The sequence below is a fragment of the Hyalella azteca genome, unplaced genomic scaffold (assembly GCF_000764305.2).
Source record: "Hyalella azteca isolate HAZT.00-mixed unplaced genomic scaffold, Hazt_2.0.2 contig1933, whole genome shotgun sequence".
Taxonomy (NCBI): Eukaryota; Metazoa; Arthropoda; class Malacostraca; order Amphipoda; family Hyalellidae; genus Hyalella; species Hyalella azteca.
This window is the reverse complement of record NW_025932225.1, coordinates 487,459-510,154: the sequence shown is the minus strand read 5'-3', so window position 1 is coordinate 510,154 and position 22,696 is coordinate 487,459. Positions and strand designations below refer to the sequence as shown.

At 36.5% G+C, this 22,696-nt stretch overlaps 1 protein-coding gene across 1 annotated transcript in view; it reads right to left on the bottom strand.

Moving 5' to 3' along the window:
• LOC108667971 overlaps positions 1–22,225 on the bottom strand; it is a 60,802-nt gene extending 38,577 nt beyond the window's left edge. The window contains exon 1 of the mRNA XM_018155085.2: positions 22,067–22,225. Coding sequence (XP_018010574.2) covers positions 22,067–22,151 — 85 coding nt within the window. The 5' untranslated portion in view covers positions 22,152–22,225. The remainder of the gene's footprint in view (positions 1–22,066) is intronic.
• Between the last annotated feature and the right edge of the window lie 471 nt (positions 22,226–22,696).

Genomic DNA, 22,696 nt, shown 5'->3' with positions numbered 1-22,696 from the left:
GTCGATACCGCGATACCAAACCAAGCTCCTCCGCCATGCTATTCCGAACAAACCTTCCAATGCAAACGCAGCTGAAGATATCCTACGAGAAATGGATGGCGTTTGTCTCGAAGGAATGATCGCGAGTGCGAATAGAAGTAGGGTAAGTGCCATGAGTTTGCCTCTAAGAGGGAAATGATAAAACAAAGCAAAAAATTTATTGGAGTGTAGTTAAGGGTATTAGGAAAATATGCAGAGGTGGTCATAAGTTTGCAACACAATTCGAAGGCATATAAACTAAGAAAACAATTTTTTTATTTCATAATGGAGAATAGATATACATAGAAGATTTTAAGAAATAATGCGGAAGGTAAATTAATTTCAATATTTAATGTAAATGACTTTAAGTCAGCAAGGGTCTAAAAAGTTATAGCTTTTAAGTCAGTGACGTCACTATCGCTGTAATGATTTTGGAAATCAGGATCCTGTCAAGGGAGTTTAAAATGATCTAAAGTATGTAAATATCATGTAAATTGATTGATTTCTTAACAGGCAATTTTCAAGAGATTGCTTGAATGTCCTTTGGGATGTATTTCAGAAATAAGATGGTGACGCAAGATTGTAGCAAGCTTTCATTAAGTTAGTATATCTTTTCCCAAGCCCGCATTTTCAACTGCTGCAATTCCTCTGACGCTGCTACACTTGCTGCTACAGCTACATGAACAACTTTCTCATGCTACATGTGTCTCAGCATCATCATGTGAATGATAATTCTCAGCAATTTAAGCTGCAATGTCATAATCAGAGGCTAATTATAGTAAACAGATGTTTTCATCTTCCTGCTTCTATTCCATTAACAGTTGCATCATCTGCTCAGCTACAACTGGTGCAGTTTCTTCTTCTTCTTTGCCATCTGTCACCCTGGAAGCTATACCTGCTAGGGCAACATGTACCGCCGCTGCTATGCCACTTCTATTGGCGATTGTTTGGACAGAATTACCTCGGCACCAGATTGTGTCATGCCTATCGATTGGCCGCCCAAAACAGGTAGCTAAATGACGCCTATCTGCACTCGATCTCTCGAGGCAATGACGCGGCGCCACTCCAAGGCCCAGACAATCCTGAACGACTTACGGTGTCCAAAGCTGCGATTTCCTGAAGCCATTTGCAATCATGGATTGTGCATAGTCGTGTTGTCTTCTATGGGTAACAGTTAAGACCATCGTAGTTTAAATTCCAAAACTCCAGCGTTCATCCCGAGCATTTGACACCTTTAAGGATAGGCGTTGCAATAAACGCGTGTACAAATTTCCGTCATAAAAGTAAGATTGAAAATCTAGTCAGCTTGTACTAATTGATTTGAAAATCTCTATTGAGTATCCGTTCAATGAGAGACAAGCTTGTTAATCGAGGTCATAGTATCTGACCGGGCACTGGATACAATATTTTATACCTTGTCCAATTCCAAGCAAAATAGGGCAAAACTGGCAGAAAGGTTCGTAATGAATTTATGCTTTTTACGCATAATGGGTGCTCAGAGTAAATGCAAATGTAAAATATAACTTTTTCTTGATATCTACCTCTGTTATGTTGGTTTCTAAAATTTCGTGGATCATGACACGCACGAACAAGCTATGTATGTCTACTGGATCGTGCGTGTCCACTGCCCAGGATGTCAATGATCGCACTTGAACTGAGGTTCTCAGCTACACTCTTGTAAAAGATAATATACCGATCGTTCAAAGAGCGGTCTTTCCAGTGAGATTTTAGAATTAAAGTTTATAAGTTGAGCATGAATTATTTCACCTACAGGAATTTATCTCCTTAATATATTCGGAATGAAAGAATACTATTGCAAAAAATAAAAACAATTCTTCTATTGAATGTTAATTAGAGAATGGTTCGAAAGCAACTTGAGATAATTTTGAATTGAGGTAACGCTTCAAAATCGCGCTTTTAAAAATTTCATTTATATGATTTGAAGTTAGCAACTTTTGATACCGATTCCTTGCTATTTTATGACCATTCTAAGACTGAAAGTAGCGGGAAGAAGTTGCGGCATAAACATGAGGTATTCGCTCCTCTTTTTACAATGTCTCAATTACCGGAGCCTCGTAAAGTGGAAGACGTTCGCCGAGATGCTTACGCGGCATTCTTGCGCCGAAATCTTCCTGGAATTTCTAAGAAATTGCTTCAAACATAATGCATAAAATTTTGTGAGCGTTTCAAGTAACTTGTTTTCCTATGAATAGAATTTTATTATGAATAATAAGCACGTGTAGCAAACATATAAGCTTGCTTAATAAAAATATAAGCAAACAGTTGATAAAGAAATGCTTTTGGAAGAAAAGATTTCACATACAATTGGGAAACTATTCTTTGCCATTTTAATTAACTCGCTGTAACGTTAACGAAGGCTGAGAAAATATTTTGGCTTTAATAAACTTTTTTAGACTAAAGGATTAAATCAGCAGCACTTCAGCTGCTGCGGCAGTACACAGACAACCGACGCACTGACCATAAATTTACGCTTCTATTACATAACAAAAAGCCGCAAGTATTCTTTCTACTTCACAAAGAAAGAGACGTCCATACCACTCTATTAAAGAGACGTTTTAGAGGCAGCTCGCACACAAAGAGACGTTGCAGCACCCGACGCAGGCGCGTCACGACGTTTGCTAGGTTCCTATGAACCATCCGCATCCATCGGTCCAATTAACACATGCGGGCCTCGGCATCGTGTCACTCACGGGCGTTTAGAGAGACCGGGCCGTGTGTACAGAATACGATTCGGTCTTGAATTCCACGCAGAATACTGTATTGTATCGTTTATTGTAGTTCACCCTTAATTTTCCGTTACTCGATTTATTTCGTACGTAAAATATTGCCAAAAATTTATTGTTAAACCTTCTGGTTTCTTTTTTCCCCTTTGTATAATTATATTTTCTTTTTAAATCATTTGTCTCGGTAAAATGAATGAAGGCTGCCCTTTCTCGAAAAATTAGAGTGCAAATAAGCAGCGTTTTTGAATGAGACGAATTTTGCCCTCTCTTATAATATATCTCAGAATGTTAATCTCAAAGGCTTGGTGTGGACTTTGGCCCCATAGACCACGAAATATAAAGGATTAATTATTCACACTTTAGCTCTAAATTCATTTACGCGTGCGCTTCCTCAATATCTGAATATCTTTACGATTGGAATTTCCTCAGCGCTTATTTTTATCTAAGGCCATGTAAACCTCGAGTAATTATTAAGTAATAATGTAAACCATATATGCAGCGATCAATTGATATAACAGCAATTGAATATTTACGCATAGTATAACTTAGTTAACTTTTTAGGGTTTTAATCTACGCAAAATTATTCTACTGAACGTGCAAATTTATCAGATTAATAGCTGAAACTCCCAAATTATCATCTGAAATGTTAGAGCCACTTACTTTGTAAAGTTTAAGGTTAAGTTGAACCTAAAGATTTCATTTAAACATGCTATTGGTGAACAAAACTGAAGCCAGTATAATCTATAATCATCACCAGTTATATATTTGAAGATCTAATTATCATCAGTCGCATTCTCACATTCGGCCATTCATTAAACATTGAGAAGCTGAAGATAACAACAAAATCATCACATTTAATTAAATAGAATCGTTGACCGACGTAAGTTATACCGAGGACTGAGTAAGTGGACGTCGAGTGATAGAACTAATTTATCGGAACTTGATGTTTGCTATTCACTTAGGGGGCGAGTCAGGCGGGGGACAGGGTGACAAAAAAGGGAGTAAACAAAAATCGGGGGACGAAAAATGGGGGTAAACAAAATGACGGGGGATAGAAATGGGGCATACAGTAGAGCGGATGAGCCGTAGACGCTTGTACAAAAATTGAAATTGGGGAAGGAAGAACGAATGAAAACAGAAATTTAAAATAAGGATTCAGAAAAGCGGCGTAGGCTTGAAATAGGAAAGTGTATGACACTGCAGGTACAAATTTGGATCATTGTTATGATAGCGTAGATATGACATGGTAAATGAACGAAAATAGATAACACGCACAAAACAGGAGGGAGCAATAAATAAATAAATTCAGAGTTAGAGTTTAGAAATTTGATGTTCAAGATACATATTAAATGTATCTGTTTCTATTATGAAAAATATCTTCTTTTTTCACCTCCAGCGCCTGCAATTACTTTGCCTTTTTGTCAGCCAATTCATCCTATGTTTCTCATCATTCGAATTTGAATTAAATTCATATTATATTCAAGACTCAGCAATAACTGCAGCTGCGAAGCAAACACAGCAACAACTGCAGCTGTGAAGCAAACACAGCAACAACTGCAGCTGCGAAGCAAACACAGCAACAACTGCAGCTGTGAAGCAAACACAGCAACAACTGCAGCTATGCAACAAACGAAGCAACAACTGCAGTTGTGAAGCAAACACAGCAACAACAGCTGCGAACAAACGCAGCGATAAGGTTTGCAGCGAGCGTAGGCTTTGGCCAGATGTTTTTTCTGGCGCGATTTTGCCGCTTAAAACCGAGATTGCGCGGCGCGATGTTCATCTGGCGGGAGTTGGCTTATAAAACTCTTATATGGCCGTGGGCTCTTCAAGTAAGAATTACGACCTGGCGTACGTGTCTTACCCTCGCAATGAGGATGATCGCACCCACTTGCATTCTTTCTCGTTTCCCCTTGCTGCTTTCTCTTCTTTCCTTACTGTTGCTTTCTCCTCTTTTCTTCCTGTTGCTTTCTCCTCTTTTCTTCCTGTTGCTTTCTTCTTTTTTCTTCCTGTTGCTTTCTTCTTTTTTCTTCATGTCGCTTTCTCCTCTTTGCTTCCTGTTGCTTTCTCCTCTTTGCTTCCTGTTGCTTTCTCCTATTTTCTTTCTATTGCTTTCTCCTCTTTGATTCCTGTTGCTTTCTCCTCTTTGCTTCCTGTTGCTTTCTTTTTTTTTCTTCCTGTTGCTTTCTCCTTTTTTCGTCCTGTTGCTTACTGTTGCTTTCTCCTTTTTTGTACTGTTTCTTTCTCCTCTTTTTTTCTGTTGCTTTCTATTTTTTCTGCCTATTGCTTTCTCCTCTTTTCTTCCTGTTGCTTTCTCCCCTTTGCTTACTGTTGCTTTCTCCTCTTTTCGTACTGTTGCTTTCTCCTTTTTTCTTCCTATTGCTTTCTCCTCTTTTCTTCCTGATGCTTTCTCCTCTTATCTTTCTCCTCTTACCTTACTGTTGTTTTCTCTTCTTTTCATTCTGTTGCTTTATCCTCTTTTCTTCATGTTGCTTTATCCTCTTTTCTTCATGTTGCTTTCTCCTTTTATCTTTCTGTTGCTTTCTCCTCTTTTCTTCCTGTTGCTTTCACATCTATTCTTTCTGTTGCTCTATCCTCTTTTCTTCATGTTGCTTTCTCCTTTTTTCTTCCTGTTGCTTTTTTTCTCCTTTTTTTCCTTTTAGCGTTCAAAAATGACTAAAATTTCTGTGACATTAGATATGAAGAAAAACTATTTTGATCAATAATTGTATCTAATGTGTTTGTTCATTAATTCGTTAAAATGTTTTGAATGATTATGAAAAAACTGAATACCTGAAAGTAAGGTGGAATAAAGGCTTATTTTGCTTGCTCTTTATTTCTTGGCATTGAAATCCATGTATTTTGTTTGATAAAATTATCGAGAAGGTAATTTTTGATAGTAGATGATATATAATGTTTTTTGTCCGATAGATGATACTTTGGAAAAAATCCAAATGATGTACATATATTGTCAATCTCTTTCAAGCTTTAGCAATGACGGGCCGAATCGACAAAAGTTTGATTATTAAGTGCAAGGAAAGAATCGTGATGAAGATGAGAATGTAAAAAGGCAAACATTTTTCTAGAAACAATTTGACAGATTTTCTGCGGATTCAAGAAAAAGAATACAAACAATTATTACTCGGTAGAATCCGTGTCTGGAATCTCGGTAGTCCGCAAGTAATTCTACTTAATTGTAATGGCATGCAATCCATGCCACGGCTCGGGCGTCTCTCAAATTACGCTTGGTTGCGCCAATCTCTCATCCCACCTAGAAATTAGCCCCCTTCTTGCCAGCCTGTAATTAGAATCTCCCTCGCCGGTCATTGAGCAACTGGTGCTCTTCATTTAAGGGTCCCCTCGGTCTGCTTCTTCCTAAGTCTCCTGCAGAGCGATCTTCGTCGTCCTAGGAACTACTTCCTTCAGATTATCTTGTTATGTTCTTCTTCCGACGTTCGTATTTTTTCCTTCATCTTTATTCACGTTCGTGTTTTTCCCAAGAATTTCTATGGATTTTATTCACGTGTTAAAGATTTTAATGATCTTCTTGAGATGTGGTTAGTTCACTTTTGCTTTCATATTTTTTTAATTTCTTAGCTTCTTTTCCGGTGTCGTTCTTTTTGTTTTTGGTCCTGCGATTGTTACTCGTTTACTGTCATCCTGTTGCGGAGTTTTCTTAAATTTTATTGCTCATTTTTAGTTATAAGATTTATATCTTTTTTTAATTACTTATTTGCATCGATGCTTTTGTTCGCCTTGTGTTTATTTTATTATGATTTTCATTTTCTATACTTTATGCTGTTATGCATTTTGAAAAATATCTCACATCGATATAACCTTCATTTAATAACGAAGAAACTTATTTACTCACTTTAATGAGTCTATCTGACCCACTTGTGCTGCAAAACTAATACCTGCGCAGTGTCTGTTCGTCAAGTGAGTCAGGTTCCATTCACTGAAGTACAACAATAACTATTAAATTAAATCACTGGTAGTATGAGTTTGGACGGCACAAATAATTGATGGTCTTCTGTTACAAGCAATGAACTGACATCAATTTCTTAGTGCCTTATAGGTGGTTTTGATTTTCAATCTTGGGATGTAATTATCGAGACATTTTTCAACTCTTTTCAATTATAATGACCATTTAATTAAATTTAAAGTTAAAGCTAAATTATGTTTGCAATTTCACTGCTTTATAATTGAGATCAAACACCTGATTTGGCAACGTTTTAGCATGCCGGTTTTACAACACACTGTTTGTTGTCACATGTTTGCCGCGATGTAAAAGTCTGCAATCACCCAGAGTTTTGTGTTTGCCGGTATCCTGTTTACGGCTGATGCATAACTGATGATAACAACTGGAGGTGATAACTATATTTGATATCTTGTTTTAACCACAATGTATATGTCTGCAAGTATTAAGAGTTGTGTGTGTGTCGGTGTCCAGCTTACGGCTGTTGCATAACTGATGATAACAACTAGAGGTGATATCTATATTTGATATCATGTTTTAACACGATGTATATGTCTGCAGGTATAAAGAGTTTAGTGTGAGACGGTGTAATGTTTACGGCTGTTGCATAACTGATGATAACAACTGGAGGTGATAGGCTCGCTTGCTCGTTAAATAAGAACGAGTCGCCGCGTGACTGATGCCTTAGACCCTTAACAAGGCAGGGTCTCAGTACGAGCTTTGTGAGTGAGAAACATCATTATTTTCTGTGGTGGAAAAAACTTTTGATATTCCATAGGTTTACTGGCTCTAATAAAGGTTTATTAATCATTTATATAAATTTGTTTTTGAAATATTTGGTACAGAAGTTTGTACCTCGTAGTACTAGAGTTGTTTAATTTTTCTTTCATCACTTGTATAGTTCTAATACTTTTTCTGGAAGCTGAAAATGTATGAAAAGAATGGGAAGCTGAATTTTTCTGGAAGCTGAAAAGTAGTATCAAACGAATAATATTATTTTATGCCACTACAAAGTTCCTTATGAAAGTTATAAATTTAAAGTATTTTAGTTGGTTATAAAAGAATGCAAAAGAACATGCATTGTATCATTGCTTCAGATCTCCTTCATTTGAGGTTCCTAACTGCTTAATAATAATTTTAAACACAATTTCACTCGTAATACATTTTGAAAACATAAATCACTAGATATGACTTGAACTCAAATAATTATTGCAACGCGCGTGTTTTCTACAAAAAAAAAAAAACCTCTCAATTTCGTATCACGGCTACAGAAGTCCCGAGGAGGCGTTCTAATTCACTTGCGCTCTGTGAGGTCGTCAGGTTAGAGCAGCACTCGGTCTCAGACACGGCACGATGACGGACATAGCACGAACAGTTATTGCTTGTATTTACTTGTTGTTTTTATTTACTGTAATGGTTTTATTGATTGTGATGGTTTAATTGATTGTAATGGTTGGTTTTATTTGGTTTGATTGTGATGGTTCTATTGATTGTAATGGTTTTATTGATTGTGATGGTTTTATTGATTGTGATGGTATTATTGATTGTGATGGTATTATTGATTGTGATGGTATTATTGATTGTGATGGTATTATTGATTGTGATGGTATTATTGATTGTGATGGTTTAATTGATTGTGATTCTATTTAATATTATCTTTCATTTAATGAGCTGGTTCTATTAACTGTTCTCGTTTCGTTTAATACGTTGGTTTTAATCACTGTAATGGTATTACATATGGTTTTACTAGCTTACTGGTTTTATTTACTGATCTATAGTTAATGAACTTTCCAGAAATTTATAAGTAGTTAAATGTAGAAGTAATGAATGAGGCGTTACTGGGTTGAAGCTGCAGTCTATGTTTTATAAGAAAACTGTTGTCAACGACATATTTAACATACTATTTAAAATGCGGTATTGGATGTTTTTTATATACGTAATAATTTAAATAAATTTCCAAATATGAATGTCAAAGTTTGTAGGAGAAAAAGATGGGAAGAAACACATCTGAAACTAAATAGGTGGTACGAAAGTGATAGCAAGCATAAATATAGATTCAAACACAAATAATCCCATTGAGAATTTAAAGAGAGCATTTCATTATTTTAACTAAAATAGTCAATGAATGATTAGTTGTGATGGAAGATGTCTGCAGGAGGCAGCCGATTTGCATTTGATGTCAGTCTCCTGAACCTCAAATATTGTTTTACCAAATTGAACTAGGCATGGATCTGTCACAACTTTAATCGTTATAATTATTAAATACAGTACATGCTAAGAGTTACTTTACCTTTTGCTAGAAGTATTGATTGTAGGTGCTCTATACAATTATACATTTAAAGTTTCTCGAACATCAAACTGTTAATCAATTTATATTTCTCATGCACGTTGAAAAATTGAACAATAAGTTTGACTTGCATTATTTCCTTTTACTATCCAAAAGTCACCCCATTTTCTTTTTTTTAACTGTTTTTTTTAAGAAAATAATTAGCTTTATCATAACTCACAATCAAAGAAGACAATATTTACTCATATTTACTTTTTTTGCAGTATGACTTGCATTCATACCGCATATGTTAAGAAGACGAACCTTCAATTTTAACCATTCATATTAAATGAACTCAAACAAACTCTCTCCGATTGATTTATTTACACATGCACACATCAAAACCACGCGCATTCTCGCCATGTGCTGACCCCTCATCGTACTTATTGTCCGCATTGTACGACTCATCAAGAAAATGTGCACGCTAGCTCGCTTCTCCTCAGCGGCTTCTAGAGGAATGCTATTCATATGCGTCTTATAAAGTAATGATATGACATAAGGAGGTGTTATAAGTCTTCTAAAAAACATAGGAAAGTGGTATACGAGTGCGTCTTCTAGAGTAATGGTGGGACATATGGAAGTGGTATGCGTCTTCTAAAGGAAAGGCATGACATTAGGGAGAGGTATGCGTCGTCAACAAGTCATACGAAAGTGGTATACGTCTTGTAAAGAACATAAGAAAGTGGTATACGAGTGCGTCTTCTAGAGGAATGATATGACATCAGGAGATGGTATACGTCTTCTAACGGAGAGGCATGACATTAGGAAGAGGTATGCGTCTTCAACAAGACATAAGGAAGTGGTATACGTCTTCTAGAGGAATGATAGGTCATTAGGATATGACATTTGCTTTCAACGCAGTCCTTCATCTGTTATACTCAATGTAAAAGGACTACGGAACTCTGACGTGTAACGACTTCGTTATACGTCAATCATTGCGCCAAGGAGACGATGATTGGACGAATGTAAAGTGATTATTGCCTGACGTTGATTGGTCAAGAAAGATTTTTGCTGTGAGTGACTTGTTTTTACTGACTAGGACGTGTGGCCATTATTTGATAGCCATGCTGAGGATGGGTAAGATACTGCTTTGTAATTAAACATTGTTATACAGTTTAAATATATCTTTTTTAGATCGATCATCGAAAAATGTAATGAAATGAAGCCTAGAAATTGACTCATATTTACACGGAGGAATGTATAACATTCAATCATATTCATTTTTGAATGAATATACAGAAAGCTGAAGATCATCTTTCATGATTGATTCATTTACTTATAATATATTACTACATCTAATTTGTATCGTATCAAAGCTCATGACAAAAGACATTCGCACCTCAGAATATAATTTATTGATCACATGAGAAAATTAGAAGAATGACAAGAGAATTAATCCTAAAATAATTAGCTGTTGGCACAGCGAAGCAAACCTTAAGTTCACTAAAGCCCTACTTGTTACAGGAGTTTTTAACGCAGCCCGGAAAACAACCTCCGCACTAATTGCTTGGCCATTTATTAAGCGGAGCCTTAAGGCGGATCACGCTGATCCCGGCCCACGGTCCGCTCAAGGGGACGGGTGACGGGAGTAACGGGTGACAGGGTAACGGGGGTAACGATTGACGGGGGCAACGGGTGACGGGAGTAACAGGTGACGGGAGTAACGGGTGACGGGAGTAACAGGTGACGGGAGTAACGGGTGACGGGAGTAACAGGTGACGGGAGTAACGGGTGACGCGAGTAACGGGTGACAGTGTACCGGTGGTAATGATACCGGTGGTAATAAGTGATGGGAGTTACGGGGGACGAGGGTAACGGGTGACAGGGGTAACGGCGACAGAGGTAACTGATGACACGGTAACGGGGTAATGATTGACGGGGGTTATAGGTTATGGGAGTTACGGGTGACGGGGTAACGGGTGACAAGGGTTACGGGCTATGCGGTAATGAGTGAGGGAGGTAACGAGTGAGGGGAGTAATGGGTGACTTTCATAAGTATGTCTCAAATGCCTAAGTAATACATATACTTAAATTAACATAATTAAAGGTACTAGACTAAACCATACAATGATTTGTAAAAAAAAACATTACTCAGTATTTTCAAAGCAAATACTGCATGTCTAAGAATGGTCTCGTATCTTACTGTATCTTTCCCGTAGTTGACGATTACTTCACGTAAAAAGTTCAGAAACTAAAACCACTGTGCGAAAATGCTCTCACCTTTGAGCCATAGAGTTCAATTCGAGTGTGAAGCCGCGCCATGTTCTATTTTTTAGGTGTTAAGAAAATTTGAAGTCAAAATTTATTCCTTTTGAGTGAATTCGTTCAATTCGTACTTTTTCGCAGTCATAACTAATTCAGTCATAAGCTTCACATGAATTCAATGATGTAACGGCAAGTTCACAACCCTTTTGCTCAATTCAATGAATTTCTTGCAAAATCTTTTACAGTGCGTAATAATGGGAAAATAATGCAATTTAATTTCACCATATATACAAGAGAATAATATTGGCTTAATTCAGTTTTGCTTCTTGAATTTTCTGGGATCTCAAATTAAAATAAAAATATTGCTTTTTTTAGTAATCTTGGGGGTGACTTAATTACGTTTTTTCTATAATTGATAGTAAATAAGAAATTTTCGACCGCTTTTGTTCATCATAGGTCGTTCATCTTCAATTTGAATCTATTCAATTTGTTTATAATTTTAAAATAATTTTAATCTATTTAATTCTATTCTAGTTTCCTTAAGCAATTTTAATTTATTCTCCTGAAAAGCTCTATCCTGGTTCAGCCTTCCGGTGCAGCCCAGTCCCGCTCGCCCCTGGGTGCAATGCTTCTTAATATATTCTTGCCCAGCGGTATACCTGAAAAAATAACCCAGAGATATCCCGAAATATCCTAAATTATCCTGAATTATTCTCTCATGAAGGGAAGGAGGCTCGCCTTCAGCCGCTGCCTGCGCATCAGCTGAGGAATAAACAGGCAAGAAAATATTCCAGCTTATGCTGGTACTCAATCCATTTCGTTATTAATTAAATTAAATACATTATTAATGTTAAACTACTTTTACATAATTAACAGAGTGTAGTTGCTTAACACAAATTTTGACATTTTTTAAACACAATTTTCAACTCTCGTTTTTTAATGGAAATAATATGAAAAATTTGTCTATTTTGTCGTGCAGTGATGAAAAATAGATTTCGCACCTATGGGGCAACTGAAAAAGCAATTCATCCGAACAAGGTTCACTACAAATAAATTTATCAGGCATAAAAATAAATAGAAGAGACATTTGATGTCGGAATGATAAAAATGGATGTTAAAGAGAAAAGGAAAAATAAATGGGAACAGATGGCCGATTATTTCTATTGTAGCTTACATTTTCCAGAAAATAGGCTAATTTTGAGAAAATTCTTCTTTCTAAAGCGATTTGTTAAAAACAGTAAGGCTTTACTATTTGCGAAGTTAATTTGAATACTTTAACATCCTCAGATGAAATTAATAATTTGGCTAAATTTTTTCACAAAATTACCATATTTTTAAAATTTCAAATCCAGCGGTGAAGTAATGCCCTTGCTGCTCTAAAATTAAAAAAAATTCTAAAACACAAAAATTCAGAAAAAAATAAAATAAAAATAAAGAGAGAGAGAGAGAGACCATCAGCATCGACATAGAAAAAAAAACGTATATAAAAAGGCACTCCGATGCCTAATTTGTGGCTCAATCGCTGGCACTTTCGCGGTGTGGGGTGCCTTTGAGAGGAGTTGAGAATGTCGGCATGTTTTGCGTCTCCCAAAGCACTTCATATTTAGTTAATTTCGGGGCCGATGTGAGGGACGCGTCCCGCATCTACCAGACTCGAGCCTGCCAACTATCAGCTCGTCCAACTTTCTTTGCCGCTTCTCCGAAAATTATTAAACAGAAAATTTTCGAGAAAAATTTCGCATCATTTCTTGGTTGGAAATTTGGTTTCACCAAATTATGAAAATTGGACGTTATTTCTGTCTAAACAGTCTTGTATTGTTTAAATTAATTTTCAAGTGGAGCTATATATTTTAAAAATTTTAACTTGGTAGAAGTAATTAATTTTTATCTATAATTTCCCTTTCATGATTTCTTACCTTGATACCTTGGCTCATCTGGAGTTTCATTTTTGCTGCTTTTCAATGTCCTGCGAATATTTTCATTGTCCCGCCCGATTTTATACCGGATTTCCATTTTATACCATAATTATTGATAATTAATATTTGAGTTCTAGTAGCTAATTTTTGTTGCATGGTGCGTATATTCCTTAAACAAATCGCTTCCAGTCATCCAACTTTTCTTAATTTCATCATTATTTTGAATATTTTTATATAAATATGTTTTAAAATAAAATAATTGTAATTGAAAATATTGATTGTATTTTCCAATTAAAAATTCGTCATAAATTTCGTAATTTTGCACCTGCTGTTCGGAGATTAGTATAGCGTACGAATTTATTGAACAATTTTGTTTTAAACTGAATTTAGGGTAATAATTTTAGTTGGGACGTAGCTTACTTACTCATTGTTCTGTTATTCAGATCAGCAGACGTTAATGTTATTTCAATTATTTTTTCAATATTTTTAAATCCTAATCAAGGATTGCAATATTCCTAGTCATAATATTAGGACGATGTTTCTGCAAAATATAATATTAAAAGTTAAATATAAAATATAAAAAGTTAAATTATTTCAATTTAACCCCTTCAAAATGAAAAAAAATTAAATCAGGCACACGGAAGTCATTCGGAAATTAGTTTGAAAGTCGTCAAAAAATATCTGGCGCCTAATTTATTCTCGGCTCTTTAAGGCATTTAATTTATTATTATTGGATTCATCTACCAGCCTTATTTGAATACTAATAAAAACATGGGGAAAAGTTCTCAGGAAGTTTCAACCCGAGCGCCTGAATGAATTTTTTTGTGGCGTCGCCGGCTTTTTTGCCGTGAACGCAAAATCTTGGTTCGCTTGGTAGACATTTAACCTTTGAACTGAATAAATTCATCTAGTCAATAATCTAGTGATCTAGTGATTTGGATTGATGTGATTGATTGATTGAGTGATTTGGACTACAACTTTGAACTGTATCTATTGATTCGGTCCATTGGATTGAATCTTTAGACAAAATCTATTGATTATGTCTATTGCCTTGAATACGGTTGAATTGAACACAACTGAGCTATAACAATAGCTTAGTTATTAGTAACGTTTAATTGTCAAATATCTGGGATTTTTTGGCGTCAATTGAACTCAGTCGAAGCATATTCTTTCAAACTTAATTTTAAAAATCCTTTTGCTCATTTCACTTGAATTTTTTTAGTAAATTTTCGAAATTGCTTTTTCAAATTCGCTAATAACAAACGACACTTGACTTAAAATAAAGGACAAAGGGCAGCAAAAAAATAACATAAAACCCTACTCTCAATTCTTCTAGTCTTTTTCGGTTCCGAAATTTTTTCATCGCTTGTTTAGACCTTTTTTTTCTTCCTGAGTTCGATTTTTTTGCGTTCTCACCATATTTTAGGCGGGAGGTGTGCGTATCTCATCAGTGTAAGTATTGCGCACAACGAGCGGCTTTTGTTTATGCGCGCCACACATGACTTCATCTCGGCCACAATGGAAGAAATTACGGCGTGGCTCCAACATGGCGTGGCTGTGTGGCGAGGTGGAAGTGAGGCAGGAGCAAGAGATGGCATGGGTGGAAGAGATTATGGCGTGGCTGTGTGGCGAGGTGGAAAGGAGGAATGAAGTACAGATGGCATAAGGGGAAGGGATTATGGCGTGGCTGTGTGGCGAGGTGGAAAGGAGGAATGAAGTACAGATGGCATAAGGGGAAGGGATTATGGCGTGGCTGTGTGGCGAGTGGAAAGGAAGAATGAAGTACAGATGGCATAAGGGGAAGGGATTATGGCGTGGCTGTGTGGCGAGTGGAAAGGAAGAATGAAGTACAGATGGCATAAGGGGACGAGATTATAGCGTGGCTGTGTGGCGAAGTGGAAGTGAAGAATGAAGGAGAGATGGCATGGGTGAAACTAATTGACTGCGTTGGGAGGAAGAAGAAAGTAAAATTGGAGATGCATGGACGGAAGTAGCAGATATGAATGCATGAAAGGTATACAAACTTGTAGGAATAAGTTTAATGAAATAAAAGAAATGAGCAAAAATGGTAGAGAATTAAAAAAATAAAATGCTTATGAAATTTTTTTTTGTGGCTGCAGCAGCGACTGCTCTCAACCTGACACTGCAGTTAATGCAGCGGCCGTGACTGATTTTGTCTGGGCGGTACAGTTACTGTTATTGTCTGGGCGCTGATGTTACTGTTATTGTCTGGGCGCTGATGTTACTGTTATTGTCTGGGCGCTGCAGTTACTGTTATTGTCTGGGTGCTGCAGTTACTGTTATTGTCTGGGCGCTGCAGTTACTGTTATTGTCTGGGCGGTGCAGTTACTGTTATTGTCTGGGCGGTGCAGTTACTGTTATTGTCTGGGCGGTTCAGTTACTGTTATTGTCTGGGCGGTGCAGTTACTGTTATTGTCTGGGCGGTGCAGTTACTGTTATTGTCTGGGTGGTGCAGTTACTGTTATTGTCTGGGCGCTGCAGTTACTGTTATTGTCTGGGCGGTGCAGTTACTGTTATTGTCTGGGCGGTGCAGTTACTGTTAATGTATGGGCGGTGCAGTTACTGTTATTGTCTGGGCGCTGCAGTTACGGGATCTGTATATCTTGTTTATTTACTGCCGTTGATGCAGCGGAAGTGGCAATTCTTATTTCGACTTTTTAGTTGCTATTCTCTCTGGACCCTGCAGTTGTTGTACCGTCCTTCTGTTCTTCTCTGTTCGTGGCAGTAGCGACCGCGGCTGCTACAGTTGTGGGATAATCGATTTCTCGGAGCAGAAGAACAATAATTCAAAAGATGACTCGTGACATGTGAAGACATTGTCCTGGCGAGCCTCAGCTGTGGTTGTGACTCTTGAACTCTCGTTTATTTCTGGGGCTTCTACTCTATCTTGCTCCTCTAAATTTCCATAAAAAAAAGAAAAAAAACTCACAAGGAATATTTTGGCAGCGAATAGAAGAATTCAGCATAAAATTTCGACGTCGAAGTCTTTTCAATGATCGTCAATCATAAAATTAAATCCATGAAATTTTTCCTGCAAAATATTCGCAATTAGAAAAAAAAATTCGAAACAAAACGCGGGTCCATGAAAAAATTATCCCGGAGTGTATTTATACGTGTGAGAAAACTTATAAAATAAAATACAATATAGGGAAACACTGTGATAAAAATGAACTACTGCGAAAATTCGATGAAATGTACCTATGATATAATTAGGCCTCCTTCGCTGCAGTTTGTTCTCAGTCGGGGAAAAGTTCTTACGTGAAATGCATTTACGCTCTAATTCATAGATTATTGAGTTGCCCTAGTTAAAACAGTTGACAACATTCGATCATTTAAGCCATTATTGCAAGGCAAAACACCGCGTTAGAACTAGAGCAAATCGTGGAAAAGACAGAAATTTCAGAATCAAGTAATCAACAGTGTATGCTCGCTTAATCAACACTTCCATTACATCATTCGTATGCCGTAGATACGTCATCACCTGTAAATAAAAGCAGTAATGCACAATATTTAATCCAATAGGATTTGCACACTTAAACCTGAATCTAGCAGACTATGCAACCAACGGAAGTGTAGTCATCCAGGAGCAAAAGAAGCTCTAAATATTTTAAATTAATAAAAATTTGAAGGTAGTGGCTATAGGTATTAAAGAAATGAAAGTACTAATGCACATTGGTCATTTATGAATCACACATAATATATAAATGGCTGCTGCTATGTGCGTTTACCGACACGCATAACAGGGGCGCGTCTTGGACGCCATGAGCATCAAGGCAGGAGATCTGGCATCAATTAACTGCTCTATCTTATAGGGATTGTTCGAATTAATTGAGATTCCCTTGACTGCTGCAACTGCTGTTGCTGCTGTCAGCCAGCAATTGATGTGAGTGCTGTTGCTGCTGTCAGCCCAGCAATTGATTTGAGTTCTGTTGCTGCTGTCAGCTCAACGCTTGATACGAGTGCTGTGGTAGCAGCTGCATAAATCGGTAATTTTGAACTTATGTTTTGTTATTATTAATTATAATATTTAAATTTTAATGATCACTTTATATATTACTCCCACAATTAGAAGACAACTGCGACTTATTCTGGTTGCAATAAATTTGAATTAGTACGAAACCCGGTATATAATGTCGCCAAAGCCAGTAAAAAATCTGTCCACGACCTGGGCTCATATTTTACCAGAACATGAAACACTGACGACGAGTTTGTCTCGTTGGTTGACTATACATCTAGAGTTACTGCCGCAATGTTATCATATTAATAAAAGGCCTGCGTAGCTCCTTTAATTTCCGCCCTGGAGTTTGCTTGACTTGCCGCGCATGTGACGGGAAAAGCTTTATGAAAAGCCTGAATGTGCGACAGGGTAAAGGCGTGGCAATGTAAAGACTGATTTATTCATATCAAATGTTCGTCTATACATAATATTTACATAATTATTAATTGACCATATGATAATTATGATCAATTATATTGATAACGGGCAAGTTCAGTATATGTAAAACAAACGGATTAAATTGTATGAATTAAAGATAATCAATAAATCCTAAGCACTTTCATCTTCATGATTCCACTTCCTCTTCGACCTGTTACGAAGTGTTTGCTGGGCACATCGAGAAAACAAATCCAAGTGAAATAAGCGAAACTCATAATCAATGAAACTCATCACATAATTTTATGTTATTATTATTATTTTGATGTTTATTTATTTGTTTTTTTTTTTGCATTGGTGAGAGTGGAGCGGAGTTATTTTTATTTATTTTCTCTTCTTTTCCTCACAAAACGCTTAAGCGTACCGGATTTTCGTTACAATATTAAGGCTTTAAGTCATTAAAGGTTATGTTCATAAAAGTAAAACCATCGCGTTGTAATTAAACCAAAGATAGCATTTTTACAGTATCCTTCTAAAATACATTTTAAAGTCCTGTCCGATCAGAAAACAAAGCCATGATTTCGAACTTGAATGAAGCTCAACTCTATATGCATTGACATTGTGATTTCTCTGCTTTTATTCAAGGCATCATCCTGGAGCTGATTGCAGTGAGTTGAAATTCTCCCAGGACCAAGAATTACGTCCAACAAACTCCAATGAATTCCAAATGTAACCGGGAGACTTTACGAACAGGCACGGTCACGATGGGATGTGACCGCCCGCCTGTTAAAAAACATCGCCGTGTGGGACAGTTTCAGGTTTTGCAGACTGCAGGAGGATGAAAACTACCTTCAATTGATATAATTATCCTCGAAGGTCATTATTTTATATTAATTTCACTCTCAAATAATGTAATTTAACTGCTGAATTACTATTATAGCTTTTGTAAGCTTGTCATCCTTCATATAATGATATTAAACTGTTGAGGTGCAGCCATTGTCTTATTTTGAACTTGTCCACCTTAAAGTAATATAATTAAACTGACGAATGACAGTAATTACGTTATTTTTGTCATGATACAATATTCCATGATTACGCGTCGGAATTATTTTTCTATTCAATACGTAAGTGCTATATGTTGTTATCACTAGAATTAGAGTGTTTTTGGATAGCACTATTACAGTATATTCATTCTCGAATATAATAGTGAGGTTCAGGATGTTTATTAAATCTGTAAATAATTTCCAAATAGATATATTGTCAAGTCGGAGTCCATAATAATGAGAATTACTTTTAAATGATGGATCATTTAAAATCGGAATTTCTATGTTGCTTTTATTTTCAAGCAATAGAGTGAGTATTTTCTTCTCCTCTATTAAGAAAACTTTGTCGACATGCAGAGTCATGATAACTTCATGATAAATATAGAGATTAGAATATTAGAATTAAAAGTTCAAAATCCACCTACATTTTAGCACCTACATTTTCCCCGCTCTAAATAGCACCCACATTATTTCAGTTCTGATTCGCCAATTTTCCTAGGGGCATACATTGTCTCCTTTCTAGTTTCTATTGTCTCCCCTGTCCTACATTCTCTCCTCTCTAGACAGCACCTACATTTTTTCCTCTCTAGACAGCACCTACATTTCTCCTCTCTAGACAGCACCTACATTCTCTCCTCTCTAGACAACACCTACATTCTCTTCTCTTAAGACAGCACCATACATTCTCTCCTGTCTAGACATGCAGTGTCTGCTCTGAATGAATTCATCACCCGAATGCAGAACAAACTAATGTCTCATGCACTCCAGAAACTTCTCTCACTTTCGATATTCTATCGCTTTTTGTGTGCGGGCTCAGATCTGCTGGCTGGAATAATGGAATGCGTTAATTTCAGGAAGCCTGGCGCTTGAAATCTGAAGAAGCCTTTGACGAGGCGTCATAGGCAGGCTAGGCGTCACTTGAAACTTGACCAACAAACCTGGCAGAAGATTTTGGTCGGATCATCGGCGGCCACCGAAAGACATGGATTTGAAACCTCTATTGGAAACTTGAATTTGCAGAGCATAGTTAGAAAACCATAAAACCTGCTCTCCGTGAATATGTATGGGAGGCTTATGGTGCTGTAGCCTTATGAAAGACCATTGGTTTGCTAGCCATAAAATACATATTATTTTTGAAGAAAAATTAAAAACATTTGATTTCAAGAAATCGAGATTATCTGGCTACACGTTAAAATTATGACGCAACAGTTTACGGAATAAAGTGTTGTAAATTGTTGAAATAAAAAGACATTTGATGGACGAATTGAAGACATATTGATCTAAAAATCTCATACTTTTGTAAATTTTAGCGTATAATATAAATAGTATACTGTAATCTTTAATAGCTTCGTTCCATTTTCCCGCTGGAAATACCTTTGCTTGGCCAATACTCTGCTTGATACAAGCAGATGCTGGCTGTCACCTCTCATTTGGCCCGCAGCTCGGGACGCAAGCGAGATGAAGATTTTACCTTCACTCCGCCATATGGGAGCGCCAGAACGTCGAGGAGCATCCAGTCTACTACATCGAACAGCACTCAATATACCTCGCGCCTCTGCTTGCTTTTCGTTGCTTTGTTTTAACGTTTTCATGTGAGCAGCTGAGAATTTTTTAAACGAGAATTTTCCTTTAGAATGATAAAGTGTCTTTAGTTCGAAAACCTAATTGAGTCTAATGAATTGAATTATTAACATTAAAAATTAATGCTCAGTGTACTGTATACAGTTCTGTTATTGTTATACATCATTACCTTGGCCTGGACACTCAACTAAAAATCTGATCCCGAATTGAAATAAGACGAATGAAGCATAAAATTAGTTAGTCGAATAATTAGCTGAAGTTGAATCGAACTTAAATCCCGATTTATATGAGTTATTAAATTCTCTCTAAGATGCATGAAAGAATGAATGGTACAATAATTCAAAAAACATTGTATTGTGTTAATTACTAAGTCTATATACAAGACGCCGTGATCACAAAGGTCTCAGCATATCTGGAATCAAATTTTCGGGGATCACACACGTGTGTCCATTGCTTATTCCAGGAGTATCTGAATACGTCTTCAAAGTCCCACAGTTGCTTAGGGTAAAATTTTTGAGGGACGGTCTGCATTCCAATGCAGCTTGCAAATGAGCTCGACATGAAATGAGAAGACTTCTCTCAGGACTCGGGTCCCTTAAAGTCATAATCAACCTCCGTATTAACGTCTACTGTAAATGAAGGATGACTGCACACCCCTATACGTGTACGCACAGCACAGCTCGTAGCATCCGCAAGATTTTATAAATCAAACTGGAGTAGAGCGAGAAAATTATTTGGATGTTGAATATTGCTTTGCAGCATTCACGTGTTGTTTCGACGTATGAGTAATGCAAAATATGATCAGGTATCATTGTAGGAATATTGAAATTTATAACTTAATTACTATTTCATAGTTTCAGGGGGCACACAACGTTCAAAAAATATAACTCAGTACTCAATGCAGTGAGTGACAGAGAGCGCATTTTCTCGTCGACGAAAACTTGAGGTCACGGACGGATGGACAGACGGACGGACAGACGGACCGACAGACGGACATGGCGAGCACAATAGTGCATTTTTTCCATAAATGAGAAAATGCGCTAAAAAGCATGACAATCATCAACTCTTGAACTCCACACACCGGATAAATTGAGTAATTTCATTTCTCGAACGAAGAGCGCTGCCTGTTTTTTCACCCCATTGTTTCGCTTTAGAAAAGATATCAAGATGAATAGCAATATATTAAGATATTTATAATAGATATCATTGCCTTGGTATTGAAAAAAATTTATTTTGAGATCTATTTTCAAACTGTGAAGCGATGTTCTGAGAGAACTTGGTAAATTCACTCGTTAAAAGTACAAACGCTGAGCACAAATACGATCAAATAAATACCAGAATATAAAATTTATTATATAAGAGGCAGTAGAAGATACATTTTCATAGTACTAAAGTCACTACATTTTTCAAGATTAGGTTTGGAGAAACTGAAGTCTGAAGAATATATCTATCCTCAATGACACATTAGTCACCTCTCAACAGATACTGCACTTACCTCGCCGCTAGTCACTAAAAACATATGATTTGTACAAAACTACAATTTTTAGGGTTCGATAACTGCTGTATGATTGCGCTAGAAAGATATGGTTTATCTTATTAATCATTATTGATTATTATTAATAGTTAGATCGCAATTATTATTTCTATTATATTATTATTAATTATATATTATATTATTATTAATTAATTATTTGATTGATTTATTAATCAATATCGTTAATATTAATTAGATTACTTATTAATTGGATCGCAATATTGTTTCAATATCGTTTCTATTGAAGGCCGGCAACTTATGCGATGTGGCGACGTTATTGACGGTAGTTTAGTTCTTAGAGTTACGGTATTTTTACATTACGTTACTCACCACAGGGAAGCGCCGTGAAGACAACGAGCGTGAAAACAGCAGACAAAGGCGCTGTTGTTATCAAATGTTTGCTTGAAGGTCGCATCGTAGCAGCTTGCAATATTCGTTCTTCAGGTGGTTGTGTTATATTAAATAGAATCAATTTTTAAAAGATCAGAACTTATCATGCTCACCATAAGATTTCTGATTGTGAGATCAACACATGTTGTGAGATTGCTACTTCACTGATAATTTATAAACCAATTATGAACTTGATAATATTTATCTAATGCATCTCATGTGAACATATATGATGTCTATAAGCAATCCTCGTCACTGAGCCTTTTTCGGATAGAACAGAGGCACAGCGTAAAGTTTGGTTGAGATTGGGTCAATGCACTTTACGTCACATAATTATTAATATATTTTGTCAGCGGCACTCCTTAAAGTAAAACAGATTATTGGCTAATTGATGTACATTGAAGGGTCGTCAATCCCGTTTTAATTGCTCGATAAAATGTCCGTATTCTCGTTAATCATTTTCTTAGCTGGTGAACAGAGTTATTAATGATGGCACAATTAAAAATCACCTAACATGTGAAACTTATAAACGTTATTACCTCCCACAAGACACATAGGGAACACTAATCG